This window comes from Amia ocellicauda, chromosome 14, assembly GCF_036373705.1.
Source record: "Amia ocellicauda isolate fAmiCal2 chromosome 14, fAmiCal2.hap1, whole genome shotgun sequence".
NCBI classification, from domain to species: Eukaryota; Metazoa; Chordata; class Actinopteri; order Amiiformes; family Amiidae; genus Amia; species Amia ocellicauda.
This window is the reverse complement of record NC_089863.1, coordinates 8,956,803-8,974,172: the sequence shown is the minus strand read 5'-3', so window position 1 is coordinate 8,974,172 and position 17,370 is coordinate 8,956,803. Positions and strand designations below refer to the sequence as shown.

General features: G+C 49.3%; 1 protein-coding gene across 1 annotated transcript; it reads left to right on the top strand.

The window, feature by feature from the left end:
- Window positions 1-372: 372 nt before the first annotated feature.
- slc22a17 (solute carrier family 22 member 17) lies at window positions 373-8,192 on the top strand. The gene is made up of 10 exons (XM_066722840.1): window positions 373-791; window positions 1,155-1,932; window positions 2,592-2,695; window positions 2,899-3,053; window positions 3,644-3,809; window positions 5,922-6,052; window positions 6,344-6,461; window positions 6,593-6,816; window positions 7,108-7,219; window positions 7,476-8,192. The coding sequence occupies exons 2-10, from the start codon at window positions 1,339-1,341 to the stop codon at window positions 7,750-7,752; spliced, it is 1,881 nt and encodes a 626-aa protein (XP_066578937.1). The 5' UTR covers window positions 373-791; window positions 1,155-1,338; the 3' UTR covers window positions 7,753-8,192.
- The last annotated feature ends 9,178 nt before the right edge of the window (window positions 8,193-17,370 follow it).

Here is a 17,370-nt window from a genome sequence, read left to right as displayed (position 1 = left end):
ACGACACGCCACTGTTTCCGAAGAAATCCGAGTCTGTCCGAAGGTCGACACAGATGAAAGGCCGAGCGTTCCCGAGCCCTTGTCGGAGAAGTGAAGGAAATTCGTGTTATTTTTCCGAGAATGCCCGAACTGTCCCACCTTTCCGTGTTCTGGAATCCCGAGTGTTTCCGAATTCGTCTTAAAGCAAAGACGCATACTGTCTAACTCTCATGTTGTATTATTATTATTATTATTATTATTATTATTAATAATAATACTATTATTTATCATAGCTTTTAATTTCACTTCTTTCAGTCTGTCTGTGCCATCCCCTTCTCTCTCTCACCCCCCTCTCTCCGTCCCTTCCTCCCACTGCCAGCCAACCACTTCATCCAGCGCCCTCCCCTTTAAAGAGCTCGGCGGCCGTATATATTCGCAACCTGCTTTTACTGTCGGCAGACAAAAACATTGGGCCCGAGCAACCAGAACCTAGCAAGCACCGGACCGGCTCCCGGAGACGAGACACGGAGACGCGGAGTGGGGGGTCCTGTCGCGGCCGGTCTCGGATCCTGACGGTGTGTCTGTCCCGGTTGGGGACTCCGACCCCGGTCGATCCGCCGATTCCAAGGCCAAGAGAGGCGGAGAAAAGGCAGAAAGAGATGCGGCGAAGATGTCCTCCTGAGCCCCTGCCTTAGGACAGCACAGTCCGCTCCGGAGCGCGGAGAGGCGAGGGGGGTGGGGGGTCCCTCCCCGGCCGGTGCACAGCACCCCCCTGCCCGGCCGCACGGCGCAGCGGCTCCCATCCGCAGCAGGTAGGACAGGGCTGTGTGTCAATCTGTCAGTCAGACTGGGAATGAGTTTCTGTGTGTGTGTCGGTGTGTTGATAAGTTTGTGGCTGTGCTTATAGAAGTTTGTGTGTCTGTGTGTCTGTGTTGCTGGTTGTGTATGTGTGGTGGTTTATATGTGTACTGAGGTCTGTGTGTGTATTGTACTATTTGCATGGTCATGTTATGTGTTATGTGCTATGCAGTGTTGTGTGTGGAGCTGTGCCTTTTGTTGTGACTGGTGTATCGTGTGTAGTTGTATCATGTGGAGTGGTGCACTGTGTTGTGCATTGCGTTGTGTGGTTGGTTAGGCAGAGACAGGTGAATACTGAGTCTCTCTCTCTTTCACAGATTCTCTCTCTGCTGGGCGCTGGACGGAGGGAGAGAGGGAGGGAGGGGGCTGAGACTCGGACCGTCTTTCTCTCTCCCTCCTCCTCTCTGCACTGAGCAGAAACACACTCTCACAGTGTGACGCGCACACACACACACACACACACACAAACTGCACTCTCTCTCTCCCCCCTCCCTCAGGGACATGTCTTCTCTCTCGGACTCCCTCCCCAGCCCCAGCCTGGACTCCCCCAGCCCCCTGCCAGCTCCCTCTCCCTCTCCTCCTCCTGCTCCTGCGCCCCCCCGGCCCATCCCTCCTTCCTCCTCCTCGTCCTCCTCACTCCCGGATGCCGCCCCCCGGCCTTCACCGTCCCTGGCGCCACCTCCTCCTCCCCCTCCACCCTCTTCTTCCTCCTCCTCTTCCTCTCCTCCCTGCCCTCGTGCGGAGTGGGTGGTCCTGTCCCTTGGCCGGCGCCGGCAGCGCCTCCTGCTGGCCCTGACCCTGCTGCCCTGCCTCTTCCTCTCCTTCATCCTGTCCTCCGACACGCTGCTGACCCGCGCCCCCCCGCACCGCTGCGCCCTGCCGCCTCCCGCCGCACTGGCGCCCGCCCTGCGCCCGCTGCCCCTGCCCCAGCTGCTCAACATGTCCCTGCCCGGCGAGGGGGGCGCGCTCTCCCAGTGCCAGCAGTACCCGTTCCAGAACGGCACCCCCGCCGCGCCGCCCACCCTGCCCGTCGCCTGCCAGAGGGGCTGGGTCTACAACCGCACCGAGGGGCTGCGTGACAACATGGTCACCGAGGTACCGCTGAACAATCACTCGAGTATACCGTGATGAGACGAGGGTGACCGTAGGCGCGATAGAGGAGCGACACACTGTCACACACCTATACACTGTCACACATTGCAACACACTGACACTGCATCTCACTGATACACAACAATTCACTGTCACATACTGCAGCACACTAACACACTGATTCACTACACACACTGATACACTGTCACACACTGCAGCACACTGATACACTCACACACTGCAACACACTGACACTGCATCTCACTGCACACACTGCAAATGTCAGATATTCACACTGTCTCACATTGATACACACTGCACACTAACATACACTGTTGCACACTGTACACTGAGATGTACCCCACACATTTACACACTGTACACTATTGCAAGGTGGTGTTTGAGCAGGGTGGTGTCTGACAGTGAGGCCCGGTCCCCTCTCGGTGGGACCTGATGAATGGCTTCTCCCTCCCCCCCTACCCCCTCTCACTCTTTACCCTCTCCCTCTTTCTCTTTCCCCTCTCCTGCTCTCAAATTCAAATTCAAATTCAAAATGAGCTTTATTGGCAAGATATGTTTACACAAGTATTGCCAAAGCAATTAGAGATACAATAAAAATAAAATTCTCTCCCTCTCTCCATCCCTCCCTCTCTCTCTCTTAGTGGGACCTGGTGTGTGAGCGCTACTGGATGGTGCCGGTGGAGGAGGTGTGCTTCATGCTGGGGGTCCTGACTGGCTGCCTGCTGCTGGGATACACTGCTGACCGGTGAGGGTGGGGGGGTTCCTGACTGTATGAGCACAGCAGTGACTGTTTTATTTATTATTATTATTATTATTATTATTATTATTATTTATTAGCAGATGCCCTGAAGCGTATTCACCCTGATTAAAATACTCTGAACACTAACCTCTCTCTCTCTCTCTCTCTCTCTCTCTCTCCCTCCCTCCCTCCCTCCCCCTGTCTTTCAGCTGTGGCCGGCTCAAGGCCCTCCTCTCCTCCCTCTCTCTCTCCGCCGTGTTCGGGGTGCTCGTGTGCGTCGCCCCCTCGCCCTCCATCTTCATCATCACTCGCTTCCTGCTCGCCGCTGCCACTGCTGGGGCCTACCTAACCCTGTACATCACTCGTGAGTGGGAGAGGGGGAGAGCAAGAGGGAAAGAGGGAGGCACAGAGGGAGAGTGATGGATGGATGGAGGGAGCCACAGAGGGAGAGGGAGGCATAGAGCAAGAGAGGGAGGGAGACGGACACACAGAGAGAGACGGACGGATGGATGGATGGAGGCAGTGAGGGAGGCACAGAGGGAGAGGGATTGATGGAGGGAGGGATGGATGGAGGAAGAGAGAGGGATGGATGGAGGGAGGCAGGCAGAGAGCGAGGGAGGGAGGGAGACAGAGTGATTGATGGAGCAAGGGAGGCACAGAGGGAGTGAGGGGGAGCGAGGGAGCACATGAGGCAGGCAGAGAGTGAGGGAGGCACAGAGTGAGGGGGGGAGGCATAGAAAGGGTGAGGGAAGGATCGATGGAGGTACAGCCTGAGGGAGGCACAGAGTGAGAGGGAGGGAGGGAAGGAGTGAGGGAGAGCAAGAGAGAAGGAGAGTATGGGGAAGGGAGATGGATAGCGAGAGAGGCGGAGGAAGCTGGAGAGTGGGGTGTGTGTTTCGGGGACAGCGCTGTGTGTTTGATTGACAGGTGTGGAGCTGTGTGTTTGATTGACAGGTGTGGAGCTGTGTGACCCCTCACTCAGGCTGATGGTCACCATGGCAGCAGGGCTGGTGATGGTTGCCGGGGAGTTCCTGTTGCTAGGCGTGGCTCTGGGGTGCCAGTCCTGGAGGGGCCTGCAGGGGGCGATCACTGCCCCCCTCGCCCTGTTCCTGAGCTACGGGTGAGAGAGAGATTTATACATATATATCTGGAGAACATGAGAAAGTGTCCAAACGAGAGGAGGCCATTCGACCCATCGTGCTCGTTTGGTGTCCATTAATAACTGATACCCCGTTTCCACTGGCCAGTTCAGCTGCCCCTCAGCGCGGCCGTGCTGTGTCTGCGCACCTACACTGTCCCGCAGCGTTTCCACTCAGTGTCGCGGGTCCGGCTGCCCTGGGAAGAGACTGAGACACGAAGGTCAAACCGCATCTGGACACTCGGCACTCTGGGATTTAGTGTTTTAAACTGGAGGTTAAATACCGGTAACATTACAGTGCAGTACACTTTGGGCTGAAATGTTTTTACCATATCTAACAGTCTTATAGTATAAGTTATACCAGATATTCAAAAGTAGAAACAGGGACACATTGAAACAATATATAAAACAAATGACATCACTTAAAATTGCATGTTTATTTTGTTTACCAGCGCATCGTAAATAACCGTGTTGCTTCTCCCTGTATCATCCGATTAACATTGACAATACTAATGTAAGTAATCCTACATATTGTCCATTATTATTTATCTGTGGGAGAATGAGCTGCGTTGCATTATTAAATACAGTGTGCTGGGTTTAAACTACATATCTATATCATGAAATATACAGTATGACAGTCACAGCCAGTTTCTTAAGCAAAACTCATACATGTGTATATAAATACGGCTACAACACTCTGGCATCCATAACTTACTGAACAGTTTTTTCACAGATTCAGTGTCAGCATGTTTTCTCTGTGTAACTGCAGCTTCATAAATGTGCAAAATAAAAATCACATCAATAACATCATGGGGCATCAGCTTTTATTGTGAATGGGATTCCTTTAAAAAAAACATTGACACCGTAATGATCAGCTGTATTAATCGCTAAGTTTTGTGAGGTTGTAGGGTTTGTATTTCTGCAGTCGGTAAAGCGTCTATATTTGGATTACCATTAACATAGAGTTATAGCGATAATGAGGGATTACAAATATAATTAAAATATACGATTACGAATACACGCGATTGATCACATAAAAATGACCCTCTGTTTCAAACATTTTAATAGTTTTAATGGAGTGTAAACAGGGGGAAGCTAAAAACCATGTCATTTAAATAATTTTGAGAGAATTTACAAGACATCGGGACATTTAATGTAAATCCAGGACGAATATTTCATGTTTGCATGTATTTATAAAAAAAAGCAATGTATTTCGTCAGGGCACATTGTATTGCAGTCCTGCAGTCCTTTCTCTGGCAGGATTTTGCGATCTTTTCAAACACTCTTAAATGTCTTTCTGTGCCTAGCAATTAATCCTGTGTGGCACTTTTCCAGCGTGCATTAATAACTGCTCCAGATGAAACATTTTCCCAAGGTAAACACACACATTCCTTCTTGTGAAAAGTTTCTAGCGCATCTCTCCCATCAAGAGCGGCCGCCATCACTGTAGTTACAATTTCCAAAAGCAGTGGCGTTGCGTCAGGACGTCACAGTACCGACCGGACCTGTGTGGGACTCAGCCGATACGATATACGAAACTGCGCTCCTGAAACTGGTCCGGCACAGGCGGAGGTGCAGCTGAGCCCCAGTGGAAACCCCCCGGCACGGCACGGCCACGCTGAGGTGCAGCTAAACGTGGCCAGTGGAAACGGAGCATAATTGATCCAAGGATCCTATCGAGTCTATTTTTGAATGTTCCCAAGTTTTCAACTTCAAAATCACTGGACACATCCGTGTGTCCCTGCTGATCTGGAAAAGCTCCTTTGGTTTGATGTGGTCGATGCCTTTCATGATTTTGAAGACTTGGATCAAGTCCCCACGTAGTCTCCTCTGTTCCAGGGTGAAAAGGTTCAGTTCCTCAGTCTCTCAGTAGGACTTTCCCTTCAGACCTGGAATAAGTCTGGTTGCTCTCCTCTGAACTGCCTCTAGAGCAGCGATATCTTTCTTGAAGTGTGGAGCCCAGAACTGTCCACAGTATCCAGATGAGCTCTAACTAGAGAGGTAGATGGAGAGCTGCACTTCCTGCTGTCCTGTCCTGAATAAATCAGGGACATAAATCAGTCGGTAGTGACCCCTCACATCTCTCTCTCTCAGGGTTCCTGGGGTGTTTCCAGAGTCTCCCCGCTGGCTACTGCTCTCCGGCCGGCAGCAGCCCGACGTGCACTCCTTCACCGAGCGGAGAGAAAGGGAAAGAGAGAGAGAGAGGGAGGAAGACAACTTCACAGGTCAGATGTGTTGTCATGCAGTGACACTGTAGTTATTGCGTAGCAGTGACACAGTAGCTGTTGTTTAGCAGTGACACTTGTTGTTTCGCAGTGACACTGTAGTTGTTGTTGTAGCAGTGTCACGGTGTTGTAGCGGTGACACTAATTGTGCAGTAGAGACTCTAATTGTTGTGTAGCAGTGACATGGTGGTGTTTGTAGTAATGACACTGTAGTTGTTGTGTAGCAGTGGCACAGTGTTGTATCAGCGACACTGTAGTTGTTGTGTAACGGTGACACTGTTGTCATTCCAGAGCTGGACTCCGTGTCGCTGTTCGAGCCGGCATCCCGCGGTGCCCCATGGCTGGGGATGAGGGAGCTGCTGCACTGCAGGAACATCGCCAAGAACATCTGCGTGCTGGGATTCACCTCGTCAGTACCTCTCTCCTCACTCACACACACACACACACACACACACACACACTCACACAGAAACTCTCTCTCTCTCTCTATCTCTATCCAGTCCTCATATATGAACCCCGTCTCTCTTTTCCTCCTCTCAGGTTCATCTCTCACGGCATCCATCGCTGCTACACTTCTTTCCGCGGTGACGTCCGAGGCACCCCCCCCAGCCTCTACTGGTCCTGGCTGGTGTCGAGCGGCACGGGGGGCTTGGCCTGCGCTGTGCTGTGTGTCACCGTGGACCGCTGCGGACGCCGTGGCATCCTGCTCCTCGCCATGACCATGACGGGCCTGGCCTCCCTCATCCTGCTGGGCCTCATCGAGTGTGAGTGCGTGTGAGAGTGAGTGTGTATGTGTGTGCATGTGAATGTATGTGTGTGTGTTACAGTGTAAGTGTTTAGTTTTACAGTGTAACATTTTAGTCTGTCTCTCAAACTCCTGCAGGTTGAATAGCCCCACCTGGTGGTCGTGTTAATGTATTACAGTGCACACAATCCACTGCCCTATCCTGCCCTCCTGTGGCTGCTTTTATGAACTACAGTGTGATTCTCACTGCAGTGTGAATGCAGTCATTTACTGCATCGTTTACTCCCTTCTCTCTCTCTCTCTCTCTCAGACCTCAGTGAGGCAGCCATCACGGTGTTCTCAGTGCTGGGGCTCTTCTCCTCTCAGGCTGCAGCGTCGCTCTGCATCTTCTTCACCGCCGAGATCGTCCCCACAGTCATCCGGTACTGCCCCCTCTCTTCCCATCATCCCCCTCTCCCTTTCTCTCTTCCTCCTCCTCCTCCTCTCTGTCTCTTTGTGCCTTTATTTCTCCTGCAGTCAGTGAGTGTGTCAGTACATTAACCGCTCTCCCTCTCTCACTCTCGCTCTCTCCATCTCCCTCTCTCTGTCAGTGTGTTAGTGTATTAATCTCTCCCCCTCCCTCTCTCTCTCTCCCTCTCTGTGTGTGTTTGTGTACTAATCTCTCCCTCTCTCTCCCAGGGGCTGTGGCGTGGGGGTGGTGGTGGCGCTGGGTTGGGTGGGCCGTCTCAGCGCCCCCTTCATGGACCTGCACAACCACTACGGCTACTTCCTGCACCACGTGGTTTACTCGTCCCTGGCGCTGCTCTGTGTCCTCTCCATCCTGCTGCTGCCCGAGAGCAAGAGGAAGCCGCTGCCCGAGACGCTGGCGGACGGGGAGGCGTACCGGCGCCCCCCGCTGGGCCGCCGCAGGAAGGACAACGTGCCCCTGCTGTCCACCCCCAACCCCTCCATCTGAGAGAGAGGGGGAGAGAGTGAGGGGGGGGAAGAGGCAGAGAGATAGAGAGGTCCTCTCTCTCTTTCTCTATTTTCTCCGTACCCTTCTCATATTGGTCACGCCCATGACCCCTTCTCCACCTCTCCTCCTTCTCACTCCTTCCTCTCCATCTGCTCTCTCCCTCTGCTTCCTCCCTCTCTCCTCCCTCCTCTCTCTCTGCTTCCTCACTCTGTCACTGCTTCCTCCCCCTCTCTCGCAGACAGTTTCTGTCCCTCCTCACAGCGAGAGCAGCAGCATCCATCAGCATAATATTGATGAGGATGGAGATAATAGTAATAATAATATTGATAATAATAATAATAATATAATTCTGTGATGGAGGCGTGTGACAGGGGTGTAGTTACAATGTTACTGATTCTCAACTGATTTGAAAATGACAATAAAAATCTGTAGAAAACCCAGTTCTGGTCGGTCAGTCGTTCCTTATCTGTCTGTCAGTCAGTGTCTCTATCTATCAGTCTACCGCTGTCCTTGTTGCGTTCACTGCTCTCCAGCGATCTGCTGCAGTTACCAGCTGTGTCCACATTAGGGCAATGGACACAACACTGCTATGGGTTTGTGTGTTATTGTACCACAGCCAGTGTCACCACCAGTGGGCGTAGTTCCCCGCCCTGCCAACTGGATCAGGTACTGTAGTGCCGCGAATCAGTGTGTGTGTGTTTCTGTTATGGGAGTATGTATATCAGTGTTTATGTATCCATGTATATACCTGTGTATCGCTTAAAATATGTTTATTTATCTCGAGTGTGTGTGTGTATTGATGTTACTAAGTTTATCAAAGTGTGTGACAGTGTCTGTGTCTCTGTGTGTGTGTTTGTGTATTGGTATGTATGTGTGTGTGTGTGTGTGATTGTGTCAGCGCTACAGTATGTCCGGAACGCCACGTGTTACTCAGCTGTCATTGTTTCTTTAAATATCCTCTCTATTTATCTCACTGTCGCTCTCCTTCTTTGTCTACCCCCCCCAGCTCCCCCTCTCTCTGTGCCGTGTGAACGTCTCTCAGTCTGTCTGTATCGATGTCAGTTTGCTCCTGTGAAAGACAGACGGTGGATGAGAACAGTGGGGCAAGAGTAATTTTGTAATGCTTTCAAATGCTGCTTGTGTAAACAAGTCGTAGAGCGAAGAAATGAAGAAATCAATAATAAAGAGTGCAGCAGAAGGCAGTGAGAATGACAGGAAAGAGATGGGGGGAATAAGGAGAGTGATAACAAGTCAGAAACTGGTACAGGGAAATAGGGAGGGAGGGAGGGAGGGAGAGAGAGAGAGAGAGAGGGAAAGTGATCAAGATAGCTGCTGTGATAGACAGGCAGCCGAATCTGGACCCCAGCTGTCACTGATCGTTAATCAGACCGGAGCCTCATTATCCCCTGAGCTGCACCACCCTTAACAACCCCAACCCTACAGGAATACCCATAGAGAGAGAGAACTTCCCCCCCAGGAACACACACACACACCCACACCAGTGTACTTCAGTGAGTAGTGACCCTGTTCCACTGCCCATTTTCCACATTACTGATCCCCTCGTTCCCCATTGTTGCAGCTCTGTAGTGCCTACCTCTCTCTCTCTCTCTCCTTCTCAGTGTGGGTTCTCTGAGAGGGATCAGAAGGGATTGGGGTGTCTGTGTGAAGGGATCACGGACCAGGGATCCCCCTGTGGTCACCTGGGCAGAGACATCACAGAACTTCCCTCTGTGTGTCAGTGTGTGTGTGTGTGTGTGTGTGTGACCCCATGGCCACAATGACACTGACTCTCCCCACAGCACAGCAGACAGAGACTTCACTGAGCTTCCTCATCCCTCACCAGGCCAGGAGTGTGTGAGTGAATATGAGTGTGTCAGTGTGAGTGAATACGAGGGTGTCAGTGTGTCAGTGTGAGTGAATACGAGTGTCTGTCAGTGAGTGAATATGAGTGAGAATCAGTGTGTGTCAGTGTGTCAGTGTGAGTGAATACGAGTGTCTGTCAGTGAGTGAATATGAGTGAGAGTCAGTGTGTGTCAGTGTGAGTAAATACGAGTGTCTGTCAGTGAGTGAATATGAGTGAGAATCAGTGTGAGTGAATACGAGGGTGTCAGTGTGTCGGTGTGAGTGAATACGAGTGTGTCAGTGCGTCAGTGTGTCAGTGTGAGTGAATACGAGTGTGTCAGTGTGTCAGTGTGAGTGAATACGAGGGTGTCAGTGTGTCAGTGTGAGTGAATACGAGTGTCTGTCAGTGAGTGAATATGAGTGAGAATCAGTGTGTGTCAGTGTGAGTAAATACGAGTGTCTGTCAGTGAGTGAATATGAGTGAGAGTCAGTGTGTGTCAGTGTGAGTAAATACGAGTGTCTGTCAGTGAGTGAATATGAGTGAGAATCAGTGTGAGTCAGTGTGAGTGAATACGAGGGTGTCAGTGTGTCGGTGTGAGTGAATACGAGTGTGTCAGTGCGTCAGTGTGTCAGTGTGAGTGAATACGAGTGTGTCAGTGTGTCAGTGTGAGTGAATACGAGGGTGTCAGTGTGTCAGTGTGAGTGAATACGAGTGTCTGTCAGTGAGTGAATATGAGTGAGAGTCAGTGTGTGTCAGTGTGAGTGAATATGAGTGAGAGTCAGTGTGAGTGAATACGAGTGTGTTAGTGTGAGTGAATACGAGTGTGTCAGTGTGAGTGAATACGAGTGTGAGTCACTGTGAGTGAATACGAGGGTGTCAGTGTGTCAGTGTGAGTGAATACGAGTGTGTCAGTGTGTCAGTGTGAGTGAATACGAGTGTGTCAGTGTGTGAATATGAGTGAGAGTCAGTGTGTGTCAGTGTGAGTAAATACGAGTGTCTGTCAGTGAGTGAATATGAGTGAGAATCAGTGTGTGTCAGTGTGAGTAAATACGAGTGTCTGTCAGTGAGTGAATATGAGTGAGAATCAGTGTGAGTCAGTGTGAGTGAATACGAGGGTGTCAGTGTGTCGGTGTGAGTGAATACGAGTGTGTCAGTGCGTCAGTGTGTCAGTGTGAGTGAATACGAGTGTGTCAGTGTGTCAGTGTGAGTGAATACGAGGGTGTCAGTGTGTCAGTGTGAGTGAATACGAGTGTCTGTCAGTGAGTGAATATGAGAGAGTCAGTGTGTGTCAGTGTGAGTGAATACGAGTGTGTCAGTGTGTCAGTGTGAGTGAATACGAGTGTGTCAGTGTGTCAGTGTGAGTGAATACGAGTGTGAGTCACTGTGAGTGAATACGAGGGTGTCAGTGTGTCAGTGTGAGTGAATACGAGTGTGTCAGTGTGTCAGTGTGAGTGAATACGAGTGTGAGTCACTGTGAGTGAATACGAGGGTGTCAGTGTGTCAGTGTGAGTGAATACGAGTGTGTCAGTGTGTCAGTGTGAGTGAATACGAGTGTGTCAGTGTGTGAATATGAGTGAGAGTCAGTGTGTGTCAGTGTGAGTAAATACGAGTGTCTGTCAGTGAGTGAATATGAGTGAGAATCAGTGTGTGTCAGTGTGTCAGTGTGAGTGAATACGAGTGTCTGTCAGTGAGTGAATATGAGTGAGAATCAGTGTGTGTCAGTGTGTCAGTGTGAGTAAATACGAGTGTCTGTCAGTGAGTGAATATGAGTGAGAATCAGTGTGAGTCAGTGTGAGTGAATACGAGGGTGTCAGTGTGTCGGTGTGAGTGAATACGAGTGTGTCAGTGCGTCAGTGTGTCAGTGTGAGTGAATACGAGTGTGTCAGTGTGTCAGTGTGAGTGAATACGAGGGTGTCAGTGTGTCAGTGTGAGTGAATACGAGTGTCTGTCAGTGAGTGAATATGAGTGAGAGTCAGTGTGTGTCAGTGTGAGTGAATATGAGTGAGAGTCAGTGTGAGTGAATACGAGTGTGTTAGTGTGAGTGAATACGAGTGTGTCAGTGTGAGTGAATACGAGTGTGAGTCACTGTGAGTGAATACGAGGGTGTCAGTATGTCAGTGTGAGTGAATACGAGTGTGTCAGTGTGTCAGTGTGAGTGAATACGAGTGTGAGTCACTGTGAGTGAATACGAGGGTGTCAGTGTGTCAGTGTGAGTGAATACGAGTGTGTCAGTGTGTCAGTGTGAGTGAATACGAGTGTGTGAATATGAGTGAGAGTCAGTGTGTGTCAGTGTGAGTAAATACGAGTGTCTGTCAGTGAGTGAATATGAGTGAGAATCAGTGTGTGTCAGTGTGAGTGAATACGAGTGTGAGTCAGTGTGAGTGAATACGAGTGTGTCAGTGTGAGTGAATACGAGTGTGTCAGTGCGTCAGTGTGAGTGATTACGAGTGTCTGTCAGTGAGTGAATATGAGTGAGAGTCAGTGTGTGTCAGTGTGAGTGAATACGAGGGTGTCAGTGTGTCAGTGTGAGTGAATACGAGTGTGTCAGTGTGTCAGTGTGAGTGAATACGAGTGTGAGTCACTGTGAGTGAATACGAGGGTGTCAGTGTGAGTGAATACGAGTGTGTCAGTGTGAGTGAATACGAGTGTGTCAGTGTGTGAATATGAGTGAGAGTCAGTGTGTGTCAGTGTGAGTAAATACGAGTGTGTCAGTGTGAGTGAATACGAGTGTGTCAGTGTGAGTGAATACGAGTGTGAGTCACTGTGAGTGAATACGAGGGTGTCAGTATGTCAGTGTGAGTGAATACGAGTGTGTCAGTGTGTCAGTGTGAGTGAATACGAGTGTGAGTCACTGTGAGTGAATACGAGGGTGTCAGTGTGTCAGTGTGAGTGAATACGAGTGTGTCAGTGTGTCAGTGTGAGTGAATACGAGTGTGTGAATATGAGTGAGAGTCAGTGTGTGTCAGTGTGAGTAAATACGAGTGTCTGTCAGTGAGTGAATATGAGTGAGAATCAGTGTGTGTCAGTGTGAGTGAATACGAGTGTGAGTCAGTGTGAGTGAATACGAGTGTGTCAGTGTAAGTGAATACGAGTGTGTCAGTGCGTCAGTGTGAGTGATTACGAGTGTCTGTCAGTGAGTGAATATGAGTGAGAGTCAGTGTGTGTCAGTGTGAGTGAATACGAGGGTGTCAGTGTGAGTGAATACGAGTGTGTCAGTGTGTCAGTGTGAGTGAATACGAGTGTGAGTCACTGTGAGTGAATACGAGGGTGTCAGTGTGAGTGAATACGAGTGTGTCAGTGTGAGTGAATACGAGTGTCTGTCAGTGAGTGAATATGAGTGAGAATCAGTGTGTGTCAGTGTGAGTGAATACGAGTGTGTCAGTGTGAGTGAATACGAGTGTGTCAGTGCGTCAGTGTGAGTGAATACGAGTGTGTCAGTGCGTCAGTGTGAGTGATTACGAGTGTCTGTCAGTGTGAGTGAATACGAGTGAGTCAGTGAGTCAATATGAGTGTCTGTCAGTGAGAGTGAATACGAGTGTGTCAGTGCGTCAGTGTCAGTGTGAGTGAATACGAGTGTGTCAGTGTGTCAGTGTGAGTGAATACGAGTGTGTCAGTGCGTCAGTGTGAGTGAATACGAGTGAGTCAGTGAGTCAATATGAGTGTCTGTCAGTGAGAGTGAATACGAGTGTGTCAGTGTGAGTGAATACGAGTGTCTGTCAGTGAGAGTGAATACAAGTGTGTCAGTGCGTCAGTGTGAGTGAATACGAGTGTCTGTCAGTGAGAGTGAATACAAGTGTGTCAGTGCGTCAGTGTGAGTGAATACGAGTGAGTCAGTGTGTCAATATGAGTGTCTGTCAGTGTGAGTGAATACGAGTGAGTCAGTGCGTCAGTTTGAGTGAATATGAGTGTGTCAGTGAGAGTGAATACGAGTGTGTCAGTGTGAGTGAATACGAGTGTGTCAGTGCGTCAGTGTGAATGAATACGAGTGAGTCAGTGAGTCAATATGAGTGTCTGTCAGTGTGAATGAATACGAGTGAGTCAGTGCGTCAGTGTGAGTGAATATGAGTGTGTCAGTGAGAGTGAATACGAGTGTGTTAGTGTGAGTGAATACGAGTGTGTCAGTGTGTCAGTGTGAGTGAATACGAGTGTGAGTCACTGTGAGTGAATACGAGGGTGTCAGTATGTCAGTGTGAGTGAATACGAGTGTGTCAGTGTGTCAGTGTGAGTGAATACGAGTGTGAGTCACTGTGAGTGAATACGAGGGTGTCAGTGTGTCAGTGTGAGTGAATACGAGTGTGTCAGTGTGTCAGTGTGAGTGAATACGAGTGTGTCAGTGTGTGAATATGAGTGAGAGTCAGTGTGTGTCAGTGTGAGTAAATACGAGTGTCTGTCAGTGAGTGAATATGAGTGAGAATCAGTGTGTGTCAGTGTGAGTGAATACGAGTGTGAGTCAGTGTGAGTGAATACGAGTGTGTCAGTGTGAGTGAATACGAGTGTGTCAGTGCGTCAGTGTGAGTGATTACGAGTGTCTGTCAGTGAGTGAATATGAGTGAGAGTCAGTGTGTGTCAGTGTGAGTGAATACGAGGGTGTCAGTGTGTCAGTGTGAGTGAATACGAGTGTGTCAGTGTGTCAGTGTGAGTGAATACGAGTGTGAGTCACTGTGAGTGAATACGAGGGTGTCAGTGTGAGTGAATACGAGTGTGTCAGTGTGTGAATATGAGTGAGAGTCAGTGTGTGTCAGTGTGAGTAAATACGAGTGTCTGTCAGTGAGTGAATATGAGTGAGAATCAGTGTGTGTCAGTGTGAGTGAATACGAGTGTGTCAGTGTGAGTGAATACGAGTGTGTCAGTGCGTCAGTGTGAGTGATTACGAGTGTGTCAGTGTGAGTGAATACGAGTGTGTCAGTGCGTCAGTGTGAGTGATTACGAGTGTCTGTCAGTGTGAGTGAATACGAGTGAGTCAGTGAGTCAATATGAGTGTCTGTCAGTGAGAGTGAATACGAGTGTGTCAGTGCGTCAGTGTCAGTGTGAGTGAATACGAGTGTGTCAGTGTGTCAGTGTGAGTGAATACGAGTGTGTCAGTGCGTCAGTGTGAGTGAATACGAGTGAGTCAGTGAGTCAATATGAGTGTCTGTTAGTGAGAGTGAATACGAGTGTGTCAGTGTGAGTGAATACGAGTGTCTGTCAGTGAGAGTGAATACAAGTGTGTCAGTGCGTCAGTGTGAGTGAATACGAGTGTCTGTCAGTGAGAGTGAATACAAGTGTGTCAGTGCGTCAGTGTGAGTGAATACGAGTGAGTCAGTGTGTCAATATGAGTGTCTGTCAGTGTGAGTGAATACGAGTGAGTCAGTGCGTCAGTTTGAGTGAATATGAGTGTGTCAGTGAGAGTGAATACGAGTGTGTCAGTGTGTCAGTGTGAGTGAATACGAGTGTGTCAGTGCGTCAGTGTGAATGAATACGAGTGAGTCAGTGAGTCAATATGAGTGTCTGTCAGTGTGAATGAATACGAGTGAGTCAGTGCGTCAGTGAGAGTGAATACGAGTGTGTCAGTGCGTCAGTGTGAGTGAATACGAGTATGTCAGTGTGAGTGAATACGAGTGTGTCAGTGTGAGTGAATACGAGTGAGTCAGTGAGTCAATATGAGTGTCTGTCAGTGAGAGTGAATACGAGTGTGTCAGTGCGTCAGTGTGAGTGAATACGAGTGAGTCAGTGAGTCAATATGAGTGTCTGTCAATGAGAGTGAATACGAGTGTGTCAGTGCGTCAGTGAGTGAATACGAGTGTGTCAGTGTGAGTGAATACGAGTGTGTCAGTGTGAGTGAATACAAGTGTGTCAGTGCGTCAGTGTGAGTGAATACGAGTGAGTCAGTGTGTCAGTGTGAGTGAATGCGAGTGTGTCAGTGCGTCAGTGTGAGTGAATACGAGTGAGTCAGTGAGTCAATATGAGTCTGTCAGTGAGAGTGAATACGAGTGTGTCAGTGCGTCAGTGTGAGTGAATACGAGTGTGTCAGTGTGAGTGAATACGAGTGTGTCAGTGTGTCAGTGAGAGTGAATACGAGTGTGTCAGTGCGTCAGTGTGAGTGAATACGAGTGTGTCAGTGTGAGTGAATACGAGTGTGTCAGTGTGTCAGTGAGAGTGAATACGAGTGTGTCAGTGCGTCAGTGTGAGTGAATACGAGTGAGTCAGTGAGTCAATATGAGTGTCTGTCAGTGAGAGTGAATACGAGTGTGTCAGTGCGTCAGTGTGTCAGTGTGAGTGAATACGAATGTGTCAGTGTGAGTGAATACGAGTGTCAGTGCGTCAGTGTGAGTGAATACGAGTGTGTCAGTGTGAGTGAATACGAGTGTGTCAGTGCGTCAGTGTGAATGAATACGAGTGAGTCAGTGAGTCAATATGAGTGTCTGTCAGTGAGAGTGAATACGAGTGTGTCAGTGCGTCAGTGTGAGTGAATACGAGTGTGTCAGTGTGAGTGAATACGAGTGTGTCAGTGCGTCAGTGTGAATGAATACGAGTGAGTCAGTGAGTCAATATGAGTGTGTCAGTGAGAGTGAATACGAGTGTGTCAGTGCGTCAGTGTGAGTGAATACGAGTGTGTCAGTGCGTCAGTGTGAATGAATACGAGTGAGTCAGTGAGTCAATATGAGTGTCTGTCAGTGTGAATGAATACGAGTGAGTCAGTGCGTCAGTGTGAGTGAATATGAGTGTGTCAGTGAGAGTGAATACGAGTGTGTCAGTGCGTCAGTGTGAGTGAATACGAGTGTTTCAGTGTGAGTGAATACGAGTATGTCAGTGTGAGTGAATACGAGTGTGTCAGTGTGAGTGAATACGAGTGAGTCAGTGAGTCAATATGAGTGTCTGTCAGTGAGAGTGAATACGAGTGTGTCAGTGCGTCAGTGAGTGAATACGAGTGTGTCAGTGTGAGTGAATACGAGTGTGTCAGTGTGAGTGAATACAAGTGTGTCAGTGCGTCAGTGTGAGTGAATACGAGTGAGTCAGTGTGTCAGTGTGAGTGAATGCGAGTGTGTCAGTGCGTCAGTGTGAGTGAATACGAGTGAGTCAGTGAGTCAATATGAGTCTGTCAGTGAGAGTGAATACGAGTGTGTCAGTGCGTCAGTGTGAGTGAATACGAGTGTGTCAGTGTGAGTGAATACGAGTGTGTCAGTGTGTCAGTGAGAGTGAATACGAGTGTGTCAGTGCGTCAGTGTGAGTGAATACGAGTGAGTCAGTGAGTCAATATGAGTGTCTGTCAGTGTGAGTGAATACGAGTGTGTCAGTGTGTCAGTGAGAGTGAATACGAGTGTGTCAGTGCGTCAGTGTGAGTGAATACGAGTGAGTCAGTGAGTCAATATGAGTGTCTGTCAGTGAGAGTGAATACGAGTGTGTCAGTGCGTCAGTGTGTCAGTGTGAGTGAATACGAATGTGTCAGTGTGAGTGAATACGAGTGTCAGTGCGTCAGTGTGAGTGAATACGAGTGTGTCAGTGTGAGTGAATACGAGTGTGTCAGTGCGTCAGTGTGAATGAATACGAGTGAGTCAGTGAGTCAATATGAGTGTCTGTCAGTGAGAGTGAATACGAGTGTGTCAGTGCGTCAGTGTGAGTGAATACGAGTGTGTCAGTGTGAGTGAATACGAGTGTGTCAGTGCGTCAGTGTGAATGAATACGAGTGAGTCAGTGAGTCAATATGAGTGTGTCAGTGAGAGTGAATACGAGTGTGTCAGTGCGTCAGTGTGAGTGAATACGAGTGTGTCAGTGCGTCAGTGTGAATGAATACGAGT